The sequence below is a fragment of the Ochotona princeps genome, chromosome 2 (assembly GCF_030435755.1).
Source record: "Ochotona princeps isolate mOchPri1 chromosome 2, mOchPri1.hap1, whole genome shotgun sequence".
NCBI lineage: Eukaryota > Metazoa > Chordata > Mammalia > Lagomorpha > Ochotonidae > Ochotona > Ochotona princeps.
In genome coordinates this window covers 157,022,115-157,047,415 of record NC_080833.1, presented here as the reverse complement: position 1 = coordinate 157,047,415, position 25,301 = coordinate 157,022,115, and the positions used below count along the sequence as shown (strand labels likewise).

The following is a 25,301-nucleotide window of genomic DNA, read 5'->3' as shown; positions in this document are numbered from 1 at the left end:
GGGCTGGAAAGCAGCATGGAGAGGAAGCTCATGCAGGAAACTCACACCGGATCCTCTCAGCAGGTGCAGCCCATCAGCCATGGGCCTCGCCCTTGCTGGTACTGAAACACAGACCTGTGTTTTCCCAGGACATTTTAGAGCCTCTAAGAGAAGTCTTCCAGGTTAGGGAATGCCTCAGCATGGGCTATCATGTGGCGTCCTGGACTGGCAGGCTCACACACAGTGGAAGTGCATTTCTCATAGGACCGGAAGCTGGAATCCAAGGTGAAGGTGTTGAGAGTCCATGTCTGCTGAGAGCCCATTCCTCAGAAACAGAAGCATTCTCGTCACGTACTTACATGGCAGAAAGAGTAAGGCAACTGCCCAGGATCTGCTCAACCCTCAGGACCTAACCACCTTCCAAAGGCCCCACCTTTAATCACCATCTCCCTCGAGACCAGGACATCCACACGTGAATGTAGGGAAGCACACACTTTCAGACCCTACCAGGGATAGGGGCAGACAGCACTACTCCTCTATCTTCCCTTGACATGAAGAATAATTCTAAAATCGATAGTGACAACAACAGTAAGCAAAATGCAAATCAATATGGTGACACCCCAGGCCCCTCTGCCTTAAGACACCCACTCTATCTCCTATAGATAAACTCGGTGTTATGTTAAAAGTTACCTATTATTAATAGTCCATTTAGCACTTAAAAGCAGCAAGGCTAGTCCTGAAATGGAGCCCTGGACCCTGCTGGGGAAGCCTGAAGAAGAATGTGTTGAATGATATACCATGAGAGGGAAGCTCTCAATTACTGTGAGCTTTCATAATTCATGAGGCACGTCTTCTGTTGTACCACCAAGCCTTGTTGCATTACACAGAGCTGGAAGGCTTGCAGTAGTTAGTCAGGATCGATGATATGACGAACAGCGCCAGAGGCACGAGCCAAAACCTAATAGAACTCAACTCACAACTTCCAATGAGAACAAGGACAAATAAACTGAGTACCCCCATGACGCTAAGTACAGGTCCTTTAAAGACAAGACTGTCTCCACCACCCAGCCCAGCATCAACAAATGACATATCAACCGGAAGCTGCCCGGCAACCCATCAGGAGGCGGCAGGCAGTCTTCCCACTGGTTTCAGAGGTCCGGCAGCCATGGCCATACCTTCATCCCTAGAGTCCCCTCACTGCACAGCAGGACCTGGGAAGGAAGAACCTGCCCAGGTTCCAAGTGCAGCCCAATCCTTGTGACCAGGAAGGAATGCAGATTCACAGTAAGATCTGGGCCAGCTCTATGAAAAGACAGAATTACTATCATCACCTAGCATTGACTGTTCACCAATGATCTTTTGCTTGAAGTTCAAAGCAGAAAGTATCCAAGTGAAGTGTAGGTGGGGTGCATCAGTATGAACGGGAAGCATCGCAAATTACAAGTCTTGTTCATCCAGCAGTTTGCAAATTGGCCGTGCTGTTTCATAAGCTGAAGTTTGGGTGAAGCAGTGCCAACTCCCAGCTGGTACACGCTGAAAAAACTGACTGGGCTGTGAGGCCTTGGAAATATGACTTGATTACAACAAACACGTCTCCCAGCAGAGCTAATCACACAGCATTCAGCTGCTCCCAGCCCTCTCCAACGGCGGAATTAGATATGCATTCCTCACTTGGAACATTCGAGCATCCTTGACGCAGGCCTTCACCCTCCACGGAGCCTGAGAGGTGTGGCATGGCCGGAGATGAGAAAAGGCATGTGATATGACTAAGGAGGAGCACAGGTGGGGCATGGCTGAGCCTGAACACAGCAGTGTGACATGGCTGAGCACGGCATATGTGCAGTGTGGCTGAGCACAGCACATGTGTGAACAGCTGAATGTGACCACAGGCATGTAGCATGGCTGAGCCTGAACACAGCAGTGTGACATGACTGAGTGTGGCACATGTGTGAAAAGTTTGTGACCCCTGAAGGATCTGTAAGCACAATTCCCCTCCCTTCCTCACCCTTTAATATGTTGTAATAAGTGAGCTGAGGTCTTTGAGGAGATTCCCACAGGTCAGTGAGCAGTCTTTGCCATTTACAGGTTATACATACATCTTCCTAAGAACAGACCACCATTTACTCTGCATTCACAGGGCAGTGAGGGGCCAGCACTTAGGCTCTGCACCCAGGGTGTTCAGTAAATCTATGAAGCATGCATCACAGTGGCCTTCAGCACAGAGCAGGTCGCAACGGTCAAAGACAAGGCACAGCAGTGCTGGGCACTCGGCAAACTCTCACTAGGGCCCACTGTCAAGACTATCCTTCAGAGATTTCCTGCCATCTCCACAGGCAGCTCTGCCCCATCCTTGTAACAGCTGTGAGACATTCTGTGTGAGCATCGTAATGGCATGGTCAATCAGTCCCTTGTTCAGGGAAAAATTAGGCTGTTTCTAGCATTATTTTCCTAACAAAACATTAAGTGATGACATGCCTGTGCCAACAGTTTTGCATGTGTATGTGAATGCATGTGTTGGGTAAATTCCTAGAAGTAGGGTTTTGGAGTAAAGGTTGGCATTCATGATGCAATCAGCCAGGCTCCCTACAATAGTCCAGCTGGCCTCACTTGCAATAGAACACAAAGTGCCAGGCACCATGCCCCACCGACACCAGCCCAGCAGATTCCTCAGCACAAGTTTACTCATAATGCAGGGTAGGAAAGCCAGAGGTGTGGCCAGAGAGTGGTCGGCACAACCTAGCAACCATCAGCCCTTCCGCAACCCCGAGAAATGGCTTCATGGTGTGAATTCATCGGGCAACTAAAAGTCCTGCCAGGAGGAAAGAGAAACACTTGGAAAGCTAACATGAATTCTGCAATGGGACAAGTGAGTTGAGTCTTCTCTTTGTGTGTGTACCTCCTTTTTGATGGGATTTACATTTATGAGAAACCACAGGGACATCCTTATGCAGGAGCTGTCCTATAGAACACCTTTAGACAAATCATAGACAGTGTGCCCCACGGCATGCATGCCCCCCTGAGATGCTGACACTATTGGGAAAACTGTTCTGTAAAGGGAAAGGCATACAACAAACAGGGTATGAAGACTTCTCCTTTATAAAATGATGAGGCTCTCAGACACAGCTGCTATAGGCATTTGGGAAGTGAAGGTATCTGATCTCTCTCTCTCCCTCTCCTTCCCTCCCTCCATCTCTGCTACTCTGCCTCTCAAATATATAAATCCAAACCAATAAATCTTTTAAAATATAAAATAAATGCAAAGCTGTACAAATGTAATTGCGTAAGGCATGGTGCCTAGCCAGCTGATGCTACTCTCACCAAGCAGTTAGTTGTAACATCCCAGCTTAGGGCTCAGTGCAGTGGCACAGTGCATTAATCCTCTGCCTACAGTACTAGCATCCCAGAGGGGTGCCAGTTTGCATCCTGATTGGCTCCACTTGTGATCCAGTTCACTGTTTATATCCTGAGAAACACAGAAGAAGTTCCTGGCTCCTGGCTTCAGAGCAACTCAGCTCCCGTCATTGCAACCATTTGGGGAGTGAACCAGTGGAAGGAAGACCTCTCTCTCTCTCTCTCTCTCTCTCTCTCTCATATATCCCTTCAAATAAAAATAAAATATATCTTCAAAAAAAAAAAGATGCCAGCTCAGACAGGAAGGAGTACCTGGTCTGCTCCTTCAGGGCACACTCAAGACCTGGCCTTGATCCACCGGGCAGATGGAACACTCAGACCCACCCCTAAGACCCAAATCACGGTGCCCTTCTTGGAACTGGGCCCTTTTTTTCTGTCATTATGTTTTTCAAGTGGACAGGGGTAAGAAAGAAAAACTTCTCCTGGAAAGAAAATTGAATCAAACATTTAACATCTCATAGCAAGTCTGGCAATGATGACTATATGTATTCTTGCTGAAATAAATCCTGCATTAAGCATTTCAAAATAAAATACAAATTTCTCCCTGAAATTGCGAGAAATGTCAACAGAATCAAAGAGCAGTAACATTACCTGTGTTTTTGCCATCAACATCAGGAGACTCTGCTGAATGTGTTTTAGTTCTTATGTAATTCAAGAAAACAAAGTTTGACAGAGCCAGCAGTGGTAACCATGGAATGTTCTCCAGGACAGCTTCTGAGCCAACACTTGTTGGGAGCACTGCACGTGTGCCCTAAGATGGCGCTGAGACCTCTCCTCCCCCCCGGAGCTTGGCGGTACACAGGTTTCAGGAAGTGCCTTCTGATTGGCCCGTAGCTGCATGCTTGGCGCGTGTGCTACGTGTGATCAGAGCTATGACTGGCGTGCCTGCCGCGTGCATCGGTGAACTTTAAGCTGATTGGACTAGGATTGTATTTAGCGGTGGGGGTTTCAGGAAGGAGCAGGACAGGACAGGAAGACGGAAACAGAGACGGACGGACGGACTGAGACGGAGGATAGGGTATGACTGGGACGGACGGACAGAAGAAGACTAGGGGCGACGAGGAGATTGGGGAATAAAGCAGAGAGAAATGGAAGAAAAACGGGAGGTAGTGGGAGTCAAGTCGACCTGCTGGGAAACGTACTGGTTGAAAAAATAAAGTTCCTCAAGAAACAGAGCCTGGAGTGTCGGGTGAATTCTTCTGCGGGACGGAAGACCCCGACAAACACTGACCTCTCTGACCGACTATCACCCACAGTCCCTGGGCCAGTTACTCCAGCCACATTCTTTTTGTCTATTTCCAAGTGGAAACTTTTTTTAAAAAAAAAGTAGGGAGTTGGCACAGCTGGCTGCATTTTTTTTTTTTTTTTTTTTTTTTTTTGTCAGTCCCAGTTCACACAGCTGACTCTCCCCGAACAGGTCAGGAGTGAAGAAAGCCAACTGGCTCTCAGGACTGACTGCACGTGCGCAGCGTGCATTGCACCTCCCTGACCTCTGAGGTCAGTACTCCCACCCTGCCAAGCTCCAGCCCTCAAGCACACTCATGGTGCTGCCCGTCGCTACGACAAACAGACTGTGGAGGCTCTGTGCCTGCCACTGCACGTTCCAGCCTTCACACAGCATCCATTAGACGTTATGCAGGCCACGTTTATTTTTAGGAGGGCTTTTCATTACGGCGATGTAAGATGTCAAGGCTGAGACGGCAGGCTCTGTCCAGATCCTCCTCCGGCTCTCCTTCATTAACAACAAGCGCACCACCAGTTCCTCCCACGTGCTCAGCCCAAGCTGCACTGCCCCACACAGCAGGCAGGACCCCAGCGGAAAGCTGAGTCAATTAACTGATTGGAAACTCAGGAAGCAAAGATGCACCAGGCAGGGACACATACTCAAGGATGGACAGGCTGGCATTGTGATGAAGGGGGTGCAGCCAGTGCCAGTCAGGAAAGGACCAGGGCTCTGACAGGCATGCCAGGAAGCCATGTCAGGCAGCCAAGCCACTCTACCTGGCCAGAATCTTTGGGCGCAAAGAGCCACACAGGAGGCTCAGTTTCCTTTCAAGCTTAGCCTGGACGCAGACACAGACAGAAACACAAGAGAAGGCAACTCTCCGTTTTATTAAACGAAGATGTCTTCAATGATGTTCCTAAAATAGCACGCACTTCAACTTCCTTATTTCATGGATGAGTAAACTCACAGAAACAGACAGAAGATAATTTACCCAAGCTCACACATAACACAGTGAAACCCCTTACTGTTTTTAAACGTTATTCCCAGAACGAAAGAATTAACTTCTGGAGTTCTTCATTTAAGGGAACTGTTTTAAAAGCATCTTTTAAACTAGATTTCCTTTTTCTGAAACGATAAGGGACTTTTCAGGAAAAGAAGATCTTCAAATATCAGTATAAATCAAATGTCTTCCTTATATTAAAATGATATAGTTACACAAACATTCTAAACAAATGTTCCTAGAGCAAACATCATCTACATTTCACACTTCATACACATGTCCCATAAACAGTGCTTTTTTAAAATTTCAGACTAGGTTTACATGTTCGGGCCCCATGCTGTACATGGGAGACTGAGATGAAGCTTCTGGCTCCTGGCTTCAGCCTGGTCCAGTACTGGTTGTTGCGGCTATCTGGAGAGTAAACCAACAGACGGAAAATTCTCTCTCTCTCCATCTTTTCCTCCCTCTCTGTAACTCTGACTTCAAAATTAAACAAATAAAACTTTAAAAACTTTTCACCAACTAGCAACCAATTTTATTAAAATTGCCAAGTCTTTTATGTTCTTAATTACAAATGCTTAACACAGAAAATGCCTTCTAACTACTCTCTTAAATTTTTTTAAATTTTATTTGTATTGGAAAGGTAGATTTACAGAGAAAAAGAGAAAGAGAAAAAGATTTTCTATCCACTGGTTCACTAACCCAAGTGGCCACAACAGCCAGAGCTCAGCCAATCCAAAGCCAGGAGCCAGGAGCTTCTTCCAGGTCTCCCACGGATGCAGGGTTCCAGAGTCTGGGCAATCCTCTTACTGCTTCCCAAGGTCACAAGCAAAGAGCTGGAAGTGGAGCAGCCTGGACATAAACTGGTGCCCATAAGAAATCCCAGTACATGCAAAGTGAGGATTTAGCCACAGAGCTTTTGTGCCGGGCCCTATCACAATTACTTTTGTAAATATCACATACACACATATGTATGTGTCATTATTTTTAAAATTTATTTGATTTTTATTGGAAATTCAGATTTACACGGAGAAAGAGACAGAGAAAAAAAAAATCTTCCATCTGCTGGTTTACTCACCAAGTGGCCACAATAGCCTGAGCTGAGCCAATTCAAAACCAGGAGCCAGGATCCTCTTCTGGGTCTCCCATGTACTAGTTCAGGGTCCCTAAGGCTTTGGGCCATCCTATACTGCTTTCCCAGGCCACAAGCATAGAACTGGATGGGAAGTGGAGCAGTCGGTATTAGAACCAGTGTCCATATGGGATCCCGGCGTGTGCAAGGTGAGGACTTTAGCCACTAGGCTACAGCACCAGGCCATATGTATCATTATTGAAGGATGCACTGATTGATGTCAGAGGCAAACACCTCCCATCTACTAGTTCACTCCCCAAATGGCCACGATGGCCAGGTCTGGGAGGTGGGAATGCAACCCAGATCCCTTCCACCAGCAGCACAAAACCAGTCCTGGAGCCATCACCACTGCCTCGCAGATCTACACTGGCAGTAAACCAGAGTCAGGGGCAGAGCCAGGAAGCAAGTGACGTGGAATGCAGGCATCTCAAATCCCTAGGCTGAACACCTGCTCTTCACCTCAGAATGCAGCTGAGGGCATCTGACTTGATAAGAATGAGTTTCACATCACACGTTTTCCTGGTTGCCTGGGCACTGGTCCACCCTTGGAAGGAACCCCTAGGTCCTTCCTGGCTGTGGGAGGCTCATTAAGATTGGTCTGCCTGGGTTACTCTCCAACAGTGGAGTGGTTAGGAGCCTGCTTGGGATGCCTGCTTTCCTTATCCATGTGCCTGGGTTTGAGTCCCGGCCTAGTTTTCTTATCCCTGTTTTCTGCTAACAGGCACCTTGGGAGGCAGCAAGTGCTGACTCAAGTGAATGGGTCCCTGACACTCATGTGAGAGTCCTGGGGTAATTTTGGAATCCTAACTTTGACCTGGCCCAGCCCTGGCTGTGTGGACATTTGAGTAGTGAGCCACAAGATGGAAGATTTGTCCTTCCCCACCTCTCTGGAAAAAAAAAAAAAAAATTGATGGCCAGGGTGACAAACTAAATTAATTCTCTGCATGCAGTACCAGCATCCTATATGGGCATCAGTTCATGTCCCAGTTGCTCCATTTCCCATCCAGCTCCCTGCTTAAGGCCTGAGAAAGCAGCAGAGGATGGCCCAAGTCCTTGGGTCCCTGAACCCACATGGGAGACCCAGAAGAAACTCCTCACTTCAGATCAGCTCAGCTCTGACCCCTCCAGCCACTTGAGTGAACCAGTCAATTCAACATCTCTTTCTCTATACAACCTGTCTATCAAATAAAAATAAATAAATCTTAAAACACACGCACACACACACAACTGATGACCAGATGTCAACTGCTGCCTTGTTTGTCTCTGGGAAGTAAATGTGGAAGCTCTGGGAGGGGCCAACACCAAAGAAGGGTTAATCAGCCTTGGGGACTCAAACTCTGGTCATCCATGCAGCTCCCTATCCCTTGTCCAGCCGCTTGCTAGGGAAAGCAGAAACATGACCACAGAGCTGCCACAGGGAATCGCTTGCTGTGAAACTGTGGCCACCAGAATCCAAGGGAATCCGGATTGCAGCGTGAGCTCCCTGGTCCGCAGCAGGGCACTTTGGCTCATGATAATATTAACAACATCTATGGCCGCCCTGAGCCCTGGCAGCCTGTCAGGCAGCATGCCCATCACCCCAACAGGAGATCTCATTTAATACTCTCAACTCCCAATCATCATTTGATAAAAGAAAACGCAGGCCACTTGCTCAAGTTCACAAAGCCATGGTCCACAACGGTCTGCCAGCAGCAACCTGCCCCACACCAGTCACACACCCTTCCTTTTAAAGTGCCAGCCTTCAAGTGAACATGCACATGGGGTGCGCTGCGGGCAACCCCTCCTTCACAAGGCCATGCATCCTGCTGCTCACAGCCCTCCAGAAGCCCTCAAGGATGATGACGACGACGGTGCTTTGTTCATTTGAAATTCCTCCCTCTACATAAACACACAGAAAAGCCTGCTAAGGGGAACAGGGGGAAGACCTTAAAGAATAGGATGCTGCATCAGCAATGGCCATGGACCAGCACAGCCAGAATCACGAAAGGGGTTCCCTGTGCCTGAGCTCCTTGGCCCTGAGTTTTATTAATGGAGGTTCCATCACTGCACGTGGCTGATGTTTTTCTTCAGACATTATCACAAAGCCCTGATAACCTAACCAGTTTCCAGGACTCTTGTTGACCATAATGCAGAACCCTGATCTTGGCTGCCACTAATTCTTGCCATACCCCAAATTCACTCTTCTTTGGAGATTTATTTATTTTTATTTGAAAGGCAGATTTACAGAGAGAAGGAGAGGCAGAGAGAGAACGAAAGAGCTTCCATCCACTGGTTCACTCTCCAAATGGCTGTAAACAGGAACTAAGCTGTTACCAAGCCAGGAGCCAGGAGCTTCTGGTCTCCCACATGAGTACAGGAGCCCAAGCACTTGGGCCATCCTCCGCTGCTTTTCCAGACACACTGTCACAGAGCTGGACTGGAAGTGGAGCAGCCAGGACTCAAACTCTTATGGGATGCTGGCAACAGAGAAAGAGGTTTCAGCTCCTACACCACAGCAATCTGAAATATTCTTACCTGTGGGTAGAGAGGGTTCCCTCACAATGGGGTTTGGGGAAGAACTTTCAGCAAGAGGGTGTTTACTCTCACTTGTGACCAACCTTTAAACCTGGGAAACCCAGCAGGCCCAGACAACACTGGAGGAAGGTGGGGTGCAGAGCTCCTGTGTGGCCCAGCCTCTGTAAGGTGTACCCATGGCATCATTTCCTGCTGGCCCTGCCTCTCTGCCTAGACTACGTCCCACTTCTAACCCATTCCTGGCTTTATTTTACTTTATTCTGCCTATGGCAAGGCTTGGAATATTTTGCCTGCTGTTATTTTTTTATAATGAGGCCCATGTTCATTGGCACATTTAATGAAAAGAGTCTATTTATTAAGGGTCTGGAGAACTAAGAGCCAAATCAGTAGGTACTGCTTCCATTTCTTGCTTAGAATTAGCAAATAAAACAAAAGTATTATCTATGGAATAGGAGTGCTATGTTTGCTCACCAAGTCTTGCCATGGGAGCCAGAAAAGAGCTTCCAAAAAAGCATGGCAAGAAAAAATATTTGGCAGTTTTAAGTGAATTAACCAAGCAAAAATCTATTGTAGGACAAGCACTGGGACTGCACTGGGTAAAGGCGGGCCCTAGAGAGTCTCTGGAGGGCAGGTGGGTTTGGAAAGGTAGAGAAAATTGTAAGAGGCCAAAGATTCTGAGAGGCAAAGAAGGCTATGGGAGTCAGAGAAGGTTCTGGAAGGCAGAAAATGCTCTGGGAGGCTGGGAAGTTCATAAGCAGCAGGGAAGGTTATGGAAAGCAGAGAAGATTGGGGGAGGCAGGGAAGGTTCTGGAAAGCATATTTGGCTCGGAAAAGCTGGGAAAGTTCTAGAAAGTAGGGAAAGTTAGGAAGGTTGTAGGAGGCAGGGAAAGGCAGAGAAAGTTGTGGGGAAACAAGGAAGTTTCTTTTCTTTAAAAAAAAAAGAGGTTTTTTTCTTAATTTGGAAAGGCAGGCACATAAAGAGAAGGAAAGTCAAAGATCTTCAGTCTGCTGGTTCAATCCCCAACTGGACCTGAACAGATCCAAAGCCAGGAGCCAGAAGCTTCTTCTGGGTCTCCCATGTGGGTGCAGGGTCCCAAGCTTTGGGTCATCCTCAACTGCCTTCCCAGGCCACAAGGAGGGAGCTGGATGAGAACTGTAGCAGCCTGGACATGTATGTAGCAGCATCGTCCATATGGAATGCTGGGAGATGCAAGGCGAGGATTTAGCCACTAGACTATCATGTCATGTCACCAAGGAAGGCTCTTTTTTTTATTTTAACTTATTTATTTTTATTGCAAAGTCAGATATACACAGAGAGGGGCAGAAATAGAGAGAAATATCTTACGTTCGATGATTCACTCCCCAAGTAACCACAATGGCCGGTGCTGTCCCAATCCAAAGCCGGGAGCCCAGATACTCTTCTGGGACTCCCATGCAGGAGCAGGGTCCCAAGGCTTTGGGCCATCCTCGACTACTTTCCCAGGCCACAAGCAGGGAGCTGGATGGGAAGCAGGGCTACCGGGATTAGAACCGGCGCTCATATGGGATCCTGGGCATTTTCAAGATGAGGACTTTTAGCCACTAGGCCACCGTGCTGGGCCCATGCTTCTTGAAGATAAATTTTGCTCTGAGAAACTGGGAAAGTCTGGGGAGGTTGGGAAGGCTCTAGAAACAAGGGACTCGGTGCTGCTGGTGTTTGCAGACACCAAGCCCAGTGCAGGGTCTAGCCCACAGTATGTGCTCAGTCCATTGACCTGGCTAAGTGTCTAGTTTGATGGAGAATTGATCCTCTTCACTCCCAGTAAGAACAGAGGGACCTGACAGGAAGCAATGCAGGTTCCTTCGATTCTAGGTGCACATGTCGGTGACTACAGAGCCAACTGGAAGCCCTGGCTACACCCTGGCTCCAGAGAAAAATCGGCTTTGCTTCAATCTGAAAGCCAGCATTCCAGCGATCCCAAGACAGAGCTATCCAACAACGGCTCTGACGTCATGAGGGCCACAGTGTTCTTCTCCTGTGGCTTTGTCCTCTGTGCACTCAACAGGGCCCCAGTCTAGGTCTGGAGGTACACCAGGGACCATATCCAGTGGCTCTCTCCTTTGGGCCTACCATGTGTCTTCTACAGGAAAAGGTGTTTCCACGCCCCCAGCCCCTCACCAGCTCCTAGGTCTCTTCCCTCCAATTCTTCACTCTGATCCTTTGTTATCCTGCTCAAACTTGGTCTAGATTCTCCAGTGTTCTCAATAGGAGGGCTCACCAAAGCCCTTAGTCCGTCACTTTTGGACACAGAACTCTTTTGGGATCCCTGACATTGAAATGGCTTTGCATTTTTGTTCTTCAGTAGAAAGTGATAAAGTTGATACAGAGGCAGCACTTTCTAAATAAAGTTGAGAGCATGCTTTATAGATCACTCAGCCCAATGATGTTGTCAGTGTCATGAGCTTGCAAATACAAATTTATATCTTATGAACGATTTACATTTTATTCCAAACGAATAAATGAAGCTTATTCCCTGGCATTTTTTTTTTGATTTTTATTTTTATTTTATTTTTTAGGATTTTTATTTTTTTTTCTTTCTTTTTTTTTTTAATTATTTATTATTTAACTTCATGGCATTTTTGAAGCTGAAGAAGAGTTGTAAACTCATTTTCAATCGCTCCTAGAATTAAAAGGGATGTTTGTATGATGCATGATGAATAGTGGCAAATGCATGCAGTACAGAAGTATATTTCCTTCCCTTCTAGTTGAACAGGAATCCGTGGCCCTCCCCTGGTACAGGTACCTCATTTGGTAGTCAGGTTCCCTGGAATATTCCAAAAATATTTTGCACTAAGTTAAACAAATGAAGACGCCCTGAGAAACAGGGTGCAGCTTAGGAAAAGAAAACAAAGTGTGGGGGTGCTGATGAGCTCAGAATACCTGATCAGATACAGAAGAGCAGTTTTCAAAATGAGATTATGTTATTTGTTAAAAGAATCCATCTCTGGTACCACTTGTAAAAACAAAAGTCACCATACAGCTCTTACGACCAATCTTTTATAAAGGGACCAGATTGGACAACTGGCCCGGCCTCCAGATGACCAGCATGGGCTCCCACAAGTTCCATCCTTACTCATGGCTACACTAGAGGCCTCACAGCCCTCCTGGACCCCTGCCCAGGGTGGTCCACAGCAGGTCCCTCCACCCGCCTCCACCTGAATCTCCTTACTTCGCGACGATCTAAAAATTCATGTAATTGGACTTGGGAAGCTTTCCCAGCTCTGGAATTCTGTAATTGATTTATTCAGCAAAAAAAATAAATAAATACCGGGTCTATATTAAGATGCTCACCCATAGATCTACTCAAACCATGTCGCCTACCTGATTTATGGGTAATGCTATAGACCACCAGATGCCAGGGCAAACAGGCCCTTCTGGAGTGTGGTGCGGAAGAACGGACACCTGCCCACACTCCTTCCCTCCATGTGGCAGTGGTCACTGAGGGACTGTGTGCACAGGACTGTGCATACGATGACCCTTTTTAGCCACACAATACAGTCCAGAAATCTGTTTACTTTAAGATTTATTTATTTTTATTGGAAAGGCAGACCAGATTTACCCAGAGAAGGAGAGACATAGAGAAAGATCTTCCATCCACTGGCCTACCCCTAAATGCCCACAACAGCCAAAGCTGAGCTGATCCGAAGCCAGGAGCCAGGAGCTTCTTTTGCATCTCCCACGCGGGTGCAGGGTCCCAGGGCCCCGGGCCGTCCTCGACTGCTTTCCCAGGCCACAAGCAGGCAGCTGGATGGGAAGTGGAATGCCCGGGACAGGAACGATGCCCATATGAAATCCCAGCAGTCACAAGGGGAGGATTTAGCCGACTGAGCCATTGCACTGGGGTTGATCCAGACATTTAAAAAGAGTTTAGCAGAGAATCCAGACTATTGATGCTAACTCAAATACAAAAAAAGAAAGGAAAAAAAAAGGTGGCTACCTGTATTTCACCTCCTTCAGATGCTTTCTGAGGGAGAGGCACAGCCATTTAATTATACCCATAAGAAGACAGCCAGAGAGTAAACGTGATACTGCAGGATTTCTCAAATATTGATTTACACAGATGCTCACCAGTGAGTAGTGCAGAGTAGTGTATGCTGGGACAGCAGACAAGTCACTGGAACTAAAGATGTTTAAAAACTGGGCACCAGAAACAACAAAATAACAACTAGTAAGTATAAAGGAGGCTTTTGCACTTCAACAAAATATTTTAATCACAAATAATATTCCTTTCTTGGAAATATGTTTCGGAGTTGGTTATATAACAGATAACTGCTAAGGTCAGTTGAACATAGGTGTGTATGTATGTGCAGATTGCCATTGAGGTGCCACCAGAGCTCTGACTGCCACTCGGGAGAGACGGGGCAAGAGAACGGGCAGAGAGTAGGGCCAGAGAGACCCCAAGGGTCCTAAAGCTGTGAGCAAGCCTTGGAAGTTTGAGTCAGAGGCGTGCTAAGATTGGATTTTCTTTCCATGGTGACAGTCACCCTGGCCAGGGTTAGGAGACGGTGTGGAGGAAGGCACTATCTCCTTCTTTCTCTTAGAAACTGTTCCTCTACCCTTTTTAAAATTTAATTTAGAGGCCCGGCATGGTAGCCTAGCAGCTAAAATCCTTGCTTTGCACACGCCGGAACCCCCTATAGGCACCAGTTCTAATCCTGGCAGCCCCGCTTCCCATCCAGCTCCCTGCTTGTGGCCTGGGAAAGCAGTCGAGGACGGTCCAAAGCCTTGGGACCCTGCACCCATGTGGGAGACCCAGAAGGGTCTTCTGGCTCCTGACTTCGGATTGGTGCGGCTGTTGTGGCCACTGTGGCCACTTGGGGAGTGAATCGACAGTCGGAAGATCTTCCTCTCTGTCTATCCTCTTCTCTGTATATCGGACTTTCCAATAAAAATAAAATAAATCTTTTAAAAGTTTAATTTACTTATCTGAAAGGGAGAAAGACAGAGGAGATAGCAGCAATAGCAGGGTTGGGTCAGGGCAAAGCCAGGAGCTTCTTCCAGGTCTCCCACCTGGGTGGCAAGGACCCAAGTACTTGCTCTGTTTTCCACTGCCAGGCCTTTAGCATGGACCTGGATGGGAAATGGAGCAGCCGGGACTCAAAGCAGCAACCATACCCACTACACCAAAACACCAGCCACTGTTCTTCTTACACGTTAAGCCGATCTATTCCTCATTCTCATGAGAAGACCACATGGCAACCTCCTCCCAGAGGGCCCCGTATGCACTGCTCTGCACAGTCTCAGCCTGGGGCCCTCTGGGCAGGGAGGATTCTGTAGGGCAGAGTTTGCACTGCAGGATGCTGAGTAACACTCCTGCCCTCCCCCACAGACCACTCCGTACCAGTGTACCACTGGTACCTCTAAACTAGTTATATTCTTCTCCAGGATGTACATTAAGAAGATCTGGGGTCAGCCTTATGGCATAGCAAATAAAGCTCCCACCTGTGATGCTGGAGTTCCATATGGGTACCAGTTCATATCCAACTGCTCCACTTCTCCAGTTCCCTTCCAAAGGATTGGGAAGGAAGCAGAAATTTAGACTACTTGGGAGTCTTCCACCCAGGTGGGAGACCTGGAAGAAGCTCCTGACTTTGGCCGGGCCCAACTGCTGCTGTACCATCTAGGGAGAGAACCAGTAAATGGAAAACCTCTCCTTCTTTAACATTGCCTGTCAAATAAATAAACAAATAAATCTTTTTACAACGAGCTTCCAACCTTTCTTCCAAGGAGATATTATTCTTCCTTTTATTCATTTGTTTTACATTGAAAAGCAGCATCTTTTAATACTCTGGAGGCATCACTGCAATCTTTGGAACATGATAACCATATACCCACACTTGGAGAGATTCATTCAAAATGAGCCTTCGAGTTTGTAGCTAGTGCCCACCTAATCTTCTACAATTCTTATGAGATATGCTATTTTATAGAGAATCATCTGTAACAGTCTAGAACACTCATTTTTTCCACAGACTTTAAACTTACAGTAAATATCTGATTCTGAGCCCCTGTGAAAACTATTTCACCAGGAGACCAATGTTATAGATTCCATAAAAGTGTCTATTTGAGCAAACATTGTGGACATGTAAGGTTGCCGACAATGTCATTTACTAGCATCTCGGTTCACTTTCTGCTGCTATCATGGAATACCTCAGGCCGGGTGATTTATAAGCAGTGGAAGTTTATTTGGCTCATGATCCTGGCGTCTCGGAAGTCCAGGAGCATGGCGCCAGCTCACAGCGAGGGTTCTGTGGTATGTCACCCACGAGGAAGGGCAGGCAAGCAAGCACAAGAGAGACAGAGAGAAAAACCAGGCGAACGCATCCTACCCAACCCCAGACCAGCAGGAACGAAATGAATCCACACATGAGGGCCCACATAGCCTCATCATCTCTTAATACTGTTAAGATGCCAATTACATTTCAACATCCAAAGCACAGCCAGGACTACAGGAGAATGGGTTTGACATCTACATTTCACTCCCTCGAGACCTCCGGAGAACAAGAGCAAGCGTGGCTCCATAAATATCTGAACTGGAGGCATGGTTACACAGTGCTGTTTTCTCAGAATGGCACTAACTCAAGACATTCCTTGACAACTATGTTTTACTTCCCAAAGAGACAAAACAGACACATCCAAGCCAAAACTCCTTCCATTGCCAGATTTGATACTGTTGGTCGCTTCTGTGCTGACCACTGTTTTTGGTTACAAATTATTCAATCCAAGACTGTTCCCAGGAAAGAGTCCATGATTCCAGGCACCTGCCTGCCATCGAAATGCCACCAAATGGTTTTCTAGCTAACCAACAACATCATCTACACACTTCCACATTGCTTGAATATGTGTGCCCACAAGCTCTATGCCCAGTGTAAATTTAAACCTACTTTCCTCATGTGAAAAACAGATGATTTTTACTAGACATTAAGTGCATCCTGTTTCTTTGGGACTAACAATTTAATCTTTATTCAGAAAAAAAATATTTTCCACTTAAAAAAAATGTTTCCTTTCAGGCCAGCACCACAGCATGATAGGCTAAAACTCTGCCTGCAGTGCCAGCATCCTATATGGGCACTAGTCAGTGTCCCAACTGCTCCATTGCTGATCCAGCACCATGCTTGTGGCCTGAGAAAGCAGTGGAAGATGGCCCAAAGCCTTGGAATCTTGTACCCACACTGAAGATGGACAGAAGCTCCTGGCTCCTGGCTTCAGATTGGCTTAGCTCCGGCCATTGGAGAGTGAACCACTGGTTGGGAGCTATCTTTCGGTCTTCCTTCTAATTGTAAATATACTTCCCAATAAAAATAAATAAATTCAAAAAAAAATTACCACCAAAATAATGCTATTGCAAAATTGTCAACAGGGAATTCATCTGGGCTTTGGGCCTTGGGCCTCTAGTTCGACCGGTCGCAGTGTTCCACCCTATTTCACCACCAGCCTCCAACAGTGACTGGAGAACCCTGACACACCAAGGAAAGACAGCAACGAAGACGGGTTGGAGACACTGCAGCTATCAAAGGTTTGCCCTCCCATCTCTTGGGATGCTCTCAAAAACATGTAGACTCTGGCATTTTATTCATGATATAAATTCAGACAGATATGTTCTTTCATCTCAGTCTTTAATACAAGCATAGAACTACACGATTATCAAACTGGAAAGATAAGGCAACTCTGAATTAGTCAATGCTGTACTAAAATGTTGTCTTTTGTCCTGTAATCTATGCTCCTGACCCACACTCACAAACCCTCCATGTTTTAGACATCACCTGCAATTTCTGCATCTATCTAACTCCCTTCCTCATTTTAGGAAAAAAAAAAAAAAATAAGTTCCTGTTACCGTAACTGGTCACAGAGTCATGTTGACAGGTTCCTGAAATCAAGGTACAGAACACCCTGGCAACACAGGTGTGAAAATGCTGGAGAGCCTCCGTCATGAGCGTGATGGTGCTTTTCCATGGGAACTGGGAGCTGTGCTTCCCACAGGGGCTTTTACTCCCATCTGTGCCTCAGTCCGTGCAGCACAAATCAGACAGAAGTTGGGTGATCCCAATGTTGCATATATGCAGGCAAAATAGAGAGACCCAAAGACTCTTGGCTAAAAACAGGTGTGTCTTTGAAGGACAGAAGATGGAGAGTTCATGGGTATCCAGTTCCTTTAGGACACTGGGTATTTGAGATGACATTACACACCTCCAAACTGCCTTCTCATCATCCTTCATGTGGACTGCTGCTCTGATCTGGATTAAAACCACCGTCCCAAATGCAGCACACATCAGCCTCCGATTGCCAATTTTATTCGCTACTCCCTCCATTTCCAAGTTGAATGTACTTCGCTTTGGAACCAGAATTGACTGGTGCCATTAATATAAAGTCCTTTCCCTTTGGAAATCAGGTCAGCCTTTCTTCTGAAAATTCCTTCCATCCAACAAGCCATTTCCAAACACATCCTCTCTACTGTATATAGGACATTGCATCAGCACCAGAATGGGCTTTTAGAGGCACACGGGGACAGAATGTTCATGTCATTTGATGGAAATTTTCATTCTTTCCTTCCACCACACACTTCAGAACAGAATAACAAGTCACAAAAATGAGCCTTCCCCTTGCCTGTCTGACACTCCAAATGTCAAGCTCAGACAAAACCTACTCAAAATTTTCTTGTGAAACTAATCCCTCTTTCATCCCTTATTTTGAAGTGGCCTTTTGTTAAACCAAGCCGGAGAGGAGAGCTGCATCTCCGGTGCTTGTGTTATAGCATTTAAAAGTTCCAATGCAAGCACACGGAGCACTCCGAACACATCCAGCGGGGAGTTCTGCAGGCAACACGTCCATCCCAAAAGTTTCCCAAAAACAAGTCCTCAATTTCTTCCTCTTTCTTTTTTTCCTACAGGTTCTCAATTTCTAAACATCACAACTCTCCCACAGAGGCAAACCGAATATGTAATCTGACACCAAAATTGTCAGAAAAACAACAGTCACCCCCTCCCCAACCACAACTACCGAAGAGCATTTAAACTCCTCCCGGAACAGACTCCTTGAGCCCACTGGGTCTTCTTTTCACTTTATCTGTCTCTCTGTCTCTGTCTCTCTCTCTCGCTCCCGTTTTATTTTTTTTTTTTTAAGATTTATTCATTTTATTACAGCCAGATATACACAGAGGAGGAGAGACAGAGAGGAAGATCTTCCATCCGATGATTCACTCCCCAAGTGAGCCGCAACGGGCCGATGCGCGCCGATCCAAAGCCGGGAACCTGGAACCTCCTCCGGGTCTCCCATGCAGGTGCAGTGTCCCAATGCATTGGGCCGTCCTCAACTGCTTTCCCAGGCCACAAGCAGGGAGCTGGATGGGAAGTGGAGCTGCCGGGATCAGAACCGGCGCCCATATGGGATCCCGGGGCTTTCAAGGCGAGGACTTTAGCCGCTAGGCCACGCCGCCGGGCCCGCTCCCGTTTTATTTTAAAGGCAGAGAAACAGAGCAGAGGTAGATAGACCAAAAGATATCCTCCATCTACTGGCCCACTCCCCAAATGCCATCTAGAGCCAGGGCTGGGTCAGACCTAAGCCAGGCGCCTACACTTGCATCCCAGCTTCCCACGTGGTGACAGGCATCCAAGAACTCCAGCCATCACCTGCTGCCTCCAGGGATGCACATTAGCGGGAACCTGGAACTGAAAGTGGAGGAGCTGAGACTAGGACGAGGCACTCTGGTATTCCAAGTGATGACAGCCACTGGACCACAGCCCTCCCCCCTTCACCCCCACGTCTGCAGATCCTGGCCTCCTCAGAGAAAGGCACATTGCCAGAGATAAACCATCCCTGTTCCACATGACAGGGAGAGGCAGGTACCTACATTTTTGTGTGGCAAAACGTACGCGTTCTGCTGCTACTACTGTGGCCTGCACAAGAGCCAGCTCTGGCATCACCCACTGGGAAAGGAAGGACCCTTTGAAGGCTAGAGGCCCGGAATCCAATCCCAACATCACCATCTCCCCGCAGACATCCTGTGTTACATCCTTCAACCATTGTGAGCCTCAGTCTTTCCACCCATAAAATTGACATAGAAATGCTCAGTAACCAAGATTGTTCTGAGTACGAATAATCCCAATGGGGTGTGACTAGTGTTCCCAGGGGTTAAGAGATGGAGAAGATTTACCATAAAGAGTTGTGGAGGGGCCCAGCATGGTAGCCTAGCAGCTAAAGACCTTGCCTTACATACGCCTGGATCCCACATGGGTGCTGGTTCTAATCCCTGCGGCCCTACTTCCCATCCAGCTCCCTGCTGTGGCCTAAGCCACTGCAACCATTTGGGGAGCGAACGAGTGGATGAAAGATCTTTTTCTCTGTTGCACCTTCTCTATGTATATCTACCTTTCCAATAAAAATAAATAAAATCTTAAAAAAAAAAAAAAAGATTTTTGGAGTGATGGAAATATTCTGGCTCCTAAGCAGCAAATATGTTCATCTTAATCTGTACAGGGGACAAAATACCAAAAAGAAAAAGTCCATTTTGCTGTATAATATTGCAAATTAAATTGTAAAAGTAAGCTCCAGCTGGGCTGTGACACAGTGAGTTAAGCTGCCATCTGCAGTGTTGGCATTCCAAATTAGTTTGAGTCCTGGCTGCCCCAATTCTGATCCAGCTTCCTGCTCACACACTTGGGAAAAGCAGCAGGGGACAACCCAAGTCCTTGGGCCCCTGTGCCCAAGTGGGAGACCTGGAAGAAGATCCAGGCTCCCGGCTTCAGCCTGATACAGTCCTGGCTATTGTAACCATTTGCCAAGTGAACCAGTGGATGGAAAAATGTCTCTCTCTGTCTGCAACTCCTTCAAATACAAACATCTTAATTAAAAAAAAATTAAATTGAAAAGCAAGCTCTACATCTGTTGTGTAACATGAGCTCATGTCAGCCACCATAGCTTGCAACCCTCCGTAAGAGAGCCATGACCAGCCCCAGGCACACAAGCGAGTGTCCTGTGTTTTCTGAATGCCAGTTAGTTCTACTAGGAGGGAACAGAGAGGGAAAAAAACAGGGACATACCCACTCTCCCACCTCCACAGGTCTGACACCTTCTAGAACATTCTGGAGCCTCTCCCTACTCCTTCCCAGCACTCCCACAGAGGCCATCAAAGACAAACAAGATGCAGGTCCACAGTCCAACTCCCCGAGACGGATAGGAGAGTCATCGGCTTATCAGCCACGTGTGGCAGGCGAGCAAACAAAGCAAAGCCACTTGCTGTGGGGAGAAGTAGGCGTTTCTGCTCCAACTTCCCAGCCCAGGCATTTAAACAGTGGCTGTGGCAGAGAGGAGAAAATGCCCTCCCTTCAACACACTGTTCACATGCCGTTTCTAGGCAGCAGCAAAGTGGACTGTTCTGTGCTTCTCGGGTTTTTTGGCCTTCTATCAAGCAAGATTTAAAGGAAAAAAAAATAAGTCCAGCTGGGTCTACACTCATGAAGGTCAATTTAGAATAATGTGGAAACAGCTGCCAGGTGCTTCATGTGGAGCCGAGGGTTATCTGCCATGGATTCAGCTGTTTGCTTTCTCTGGGAAATGGAACAACTTGTCAGAAAAGATAACGCGGCTCCTAGTTAGCGAGGGTTTCCTGGCTTCCGCCTCCCGCGATGCTGCATGGAAGCAAACCCCTCTGCCCATTTTCTGCACTTCTCCTTCGTCTTCCCTCACCCAAAGAATCGTTAAATGAGCTTTGTTTGCACATACCCTGGCGTATGTTAAAGCCGGAGAGCTATCTTTAGCATGGGCGGGCGGCTAGTCACAAACACCTTTTCCTAAGGAACTTGCGATCCTAAGGTAGTGTTCCAGAGGGGCAGCCGTTCACTAAAGATTTCTGGAGTATAGCATGGCTGATGGCAGCTCAGCTGGTCGCCATCACCTTCCACTCCCCTGCCTACTCCCATTTGCCCAACTCTGAACAAACCCAAAGAAAAGTGCATGAATAATTGCAATCACAAGTCAGGTAACACAGCATGAAAACAACAGAATAAAAACGATGCAGAAACCGTCACAGCGAAGAAAGGATGGCGACCTCCGGGGCCATCAAAGCCTAAGGCTTTGCAACGACAGCCTTGGATTTTGCAAACTAACAGCTGACCCTCCCACATGACCCTGCTTGTGCTCCCATGGCTCTCGGGAACCCAGAGGGCCCAGCATCCAGAGATTTCCACCATGTGGGCTGGTACAGCATCCCAGGAAGGAGCATAGTACACAAACTTTCACCCATCTTTACCCAAGTGGGCACCACCAGGAGCAACACTAGACCATTCTGAAAGAAGCGCAGCTGAGCTTGGCATGGAGAGGAAGCCATTTAAAAACCTTTTATCCACTGCACATGCCTTCCGAGGCCCACACATGCAACTGCCATCCTGGACCACCCAAGAGTCCCACTCAGTGCGTCAGGTCTCATCTGGCAGTTTCCCTGCCCTGGAGCCCAGGGTTTTGCATGCACCCCAATCCTTCTGCCCAGGAACTGAGGCTGACAGAGGCACGGAACAGCAGGCAGAGAACCGCTACCAGAGGCAGAAAGAGAGGAGCTTTTGCTGGGAGGAAGAGGCAGGTTCATTGTACAGCTCATTACCATATAACCAAACAATCAAAGGCACCGGACCCCAAGGAGCAAAGATGGATTGGGGCTTCTGTGGAAGCAGGGATCCTTTGATTTAAAAATAAACAATCACACCACCTAGTTCACAAAGCCGGCCGATTCCTGCTCTTCACTGTTCTCCCTCTCTCAGCCCCGTGTGGGCTCACTGGTGAATGAAAAATATGTGTAGGCAGATCGAGAGGCAAAAACAAAGAAGAAAATGAACAATCCCCTTTTCTCCCAGCAGGCACAACGGCTAGGTTTGAATCCAAACTCTCTTGTGTAAAAACTGCCTGAAAGGTTGAACCCACCCTCTACAAATGAAATTCCTGCTTTTTTAGCAAATGGGGCGTGCGGGGTGGGGGCGAGCGGTCTTTTATCTACCTACCCCTTCAACAGGAGGGCTGCCCCAGCAGCTTCACAGATCAGCACTCACAAAGGGCTCACATTCAGGTTAGACCTAAGGAAAAGGTACTGACAGCCTGGACCAGACGCTATCCCCGCACAACAGCAGCAGGCCAAGGGGGCGGCAGCTGAGAGAAGAGAACCATTAAAGCTGCCCCGGGATCACCCCACCTCACGCAGCCGTGGTCTTCATACCATGTTCCTCGGTCTCTTAGGTAGTTAATGTTGGGAGAAGCGGGCCAAATGAGTGGTCGGAGGGCAGGAAGCTAACCTGATTAAGGGGAAGGAGTGTCCTTATTAAGGGACAAGAAGCAGCGGGGGTGTCCACTGGCTCTGCGATGCTGCCAATAGCCAACCTGGAAAGCAGTCAGTGTGCCCGAGCACGGCTCGCAACTGTGAGAATAAACGCAGGCACTCGGGGTTGACCCAGGGTTTCATCAAAAACTCTTACATGGGCCGTATGCAAAGCACAGCCTGGCACACGCCTACTCCAAAAGAACCAGTCCTTAGCCCCCAGTGACCTCATCCCTGGATCCAACCAACACCGTTTTTTGGTGTAACAGAGGAGTAAACACTTCGGGCTTTCCTGAACCATGTGTTCTGCAGGCCTCAGCCTGACGATGGATATGCACCGTCAAATCAATGGGCTGCAAACGCCACAAGCCGAGGCCGGAGTTCAGGCCAACAGATACATCTTCAGGCACACCTCCTGGCGAGTGTTTGGGAGAACTCTCTTTTCAAACAAGACCCAGGCAGCAGCAGAGGAAAAGCAGCATCTGCCTTCTGTGGGGGAACCTGCTTCCCCTTTTACTTCCTTTTAGAAAAGGGAGAGTGTGGGGACAGATGGAAGCGTGGGTGGAGGGGACAGGGTACAGGCAGGGTCCCACAAGCAGGGTCCCACAGCGGCATTGTCACACCTACACCTCACTTTGCACACGCTTACTGAGACCTTGATGCCGCCCCTAAGATGACTATGACTGTGAAGTCTCCCCCAGGCCCGTTCTCAGAGCTGAAGGGAGGGAACACAGCGCCTCTTAATGATGTGATTTGACTCTGCTTGTAGCCACAGTTACTTAGTGGCATCAGGTAGCACTGCCTGGCAATTCCCTTTCCTTTCAAGCATTTTCATCTTCGGACTTTCCACACCCCCTTCAGCCTTTCTGGTGATCTGGGCACCATGTTCCGAACCCGTCAATAACAATGACCATGACAGCCGTTGCAAACCAGCCTCCAGCTCACACCGGGTCACCCAGTAGGCCCGCGTGTCCTGCCCCTAGCATGTGGCCAGTCAAGCAGACAGCTATTCCACCATGTGACAGGCCAGCTCCAGCTAGCAGGAGGAAGCAGTACAACCCCAGCTAGAGACAGGCACAAACTCAGCCTTCTTGGCCACCTGGAAGCAGGTACCAGGAGGTGAGGGTCGCCCTCCCCTCAAGCAGGACTCACGCGAGTGAGTCAGAACCTGGTGCTCAGTATGGAATGAGGGGTGGGGGCTGAGTTTAACACAGGGATGTGAGGGTGGGCACACAACGTCCCCAGCTGCACCTCCTCTCCAGTTTCCTGCGATGTCCCTCCCCACCACCGAAGCAACCAGGGCGGTGCGTGCAGGCGACAGCAAAGCCAGCGCACCAGGAAGCAAGGAGTGGAGAGGGAACGGGGACCTGTGTCAGGCCTCCTCGTTCCCCGCAGGGTTTGTTTGGCGTTTTGAGGGATAAAGCGCCACTGGGGCCCGTGGGTCTGGAGGCAAGAAGGAGCGAGCTGGGAGCAGAAGGCGCCGAGGCGGGGCCAGGCAGGCAGGAGACTGGACTTGAGAGCGGATCCTTCTCCCCCCACCCCTTACCCCCCGCCTCGGACCTCTAGCTGCACTCTCTCCTCTCACTCCGACTTATTCTGATCTGTTCCGAGTGGTAATCCGGCCGCGGAAGCCGCCTGGAAGCACTGGCTTTATGGCAAATCTCCTTAACAAATAGGATTAGCACGGAGGGAGATGCCATCTCGGCTAGGACGCTAGTTCTAGCTCCCCGCCCTCCCCCTGCTCCAGGGAGCGCCGCCTTCCTTCTCCGCGGCGTCCTTCCGAGTGCTTTCCAAGGCGCTGGGCAGAGGAGCCCGTGTCGGCGAGAGGAGGGCGGCAGCCGAGGCGCGGCGGGAGCCGGCGGGGCCGGGCCCGGGGCGCAGCAGGCCAGGCCTTCCTGGCGGCGCACGCGGCGCGAACACGCGCGGGGGGCGCGCCCACGCCCGGGCGCACGGGCCGCGTTCCCTTCAGCCCGCACTGAGGGCTGGCCGCGGCCGGCCGAGGCCTCGCGTGGAAGGGACCGCGTGGCGGGGCGCTACGAGCGCCGGTGGCCCCAGTACCAGAGGAAGGCAGGAAACTGAGGCAGGGACCCGAGAGCCGGCTAGGGGCGCACCACCCGCCGCCTGCCGCTGGAGGCCCCCGCGCCTCCCCCATCCACTCGCCGCGCGCCCCTCACTCACTCACCGAGGCGCCCCGGGAGCTGCTGCCGGCCTCGAGGGGCGGAGGCGGCGGGCAGGGCGCGCGGCGGCAGCGGCAGCAGCAGCAGCAGCAGCAGCAGCCACAGCGGCGGCGGCAGGAGCGGCAGCCCCATCCCCGCGGCCCGTCCAGCGGCGCTCAGTCCATGGCCGCGCCGCGGGGCAGCGGGGCAGCGGGGCAGCGGGAGCAGAGGGAGCCCAAGGCGAGCCAGGCGGCGCCACCAGCTCCTCCCGCCGCGCCTCTCAGCCTTCCTGCGGCGGCGCCAGGCCGGGCTTCAGCACCGGACAGCGCCGCCCGGCCCCGCCCAGGACACGCCCCTGCCCGCCGGATGACCACGCCTCCTGACGCGCCTCCGTCCGCCGGGCACGCCCCCAGCCGTCCGCGGCCCGGCGCCCTTCTGGGTCCCCTAACCCTGACGCTGCGCCCCGGACCCTGCCACCCCTTGCTCGCCCGTCGCCTCCCCGTGGCCACGTGCGGGCGCCAAAGGCACCCCAAGAAAACCCTGGTGGGCC

General features: G+C 49.2%; 1 protein-coding gene across 1 annotated transcript in view; it reads right to left on the bottom strand.

The window, feature by feature from the left end:
- Positions 1-25,073, bottom strand: part of PTPRN2 (protein tyrosine phosphatase receptor type N2) — a 1,038,500-nt gene extending 1,013,427 nt beyond the window's left edge. The window contains exons 1-2 of the mRNA XM_058660653.1: positions 24,983-25,073; positions 24,778-24,939 (exon numbers count right to left, since the gene is read on the bottom strand). Of these exons, the coding sequence (XP_058516636.1) occupies positions 24,778-24,904 (127 nt within the window). The 5' untranslated portion in view covers positions 24,905-24,939; positions 24,983-25,073. The remainder of the gene's footprint in view (positions 1-24,777; positions 24,940-24,982) is intronic.
- Between the last annotated feature and the right edge of the window lie 228 nt (positions 25,074-25,301).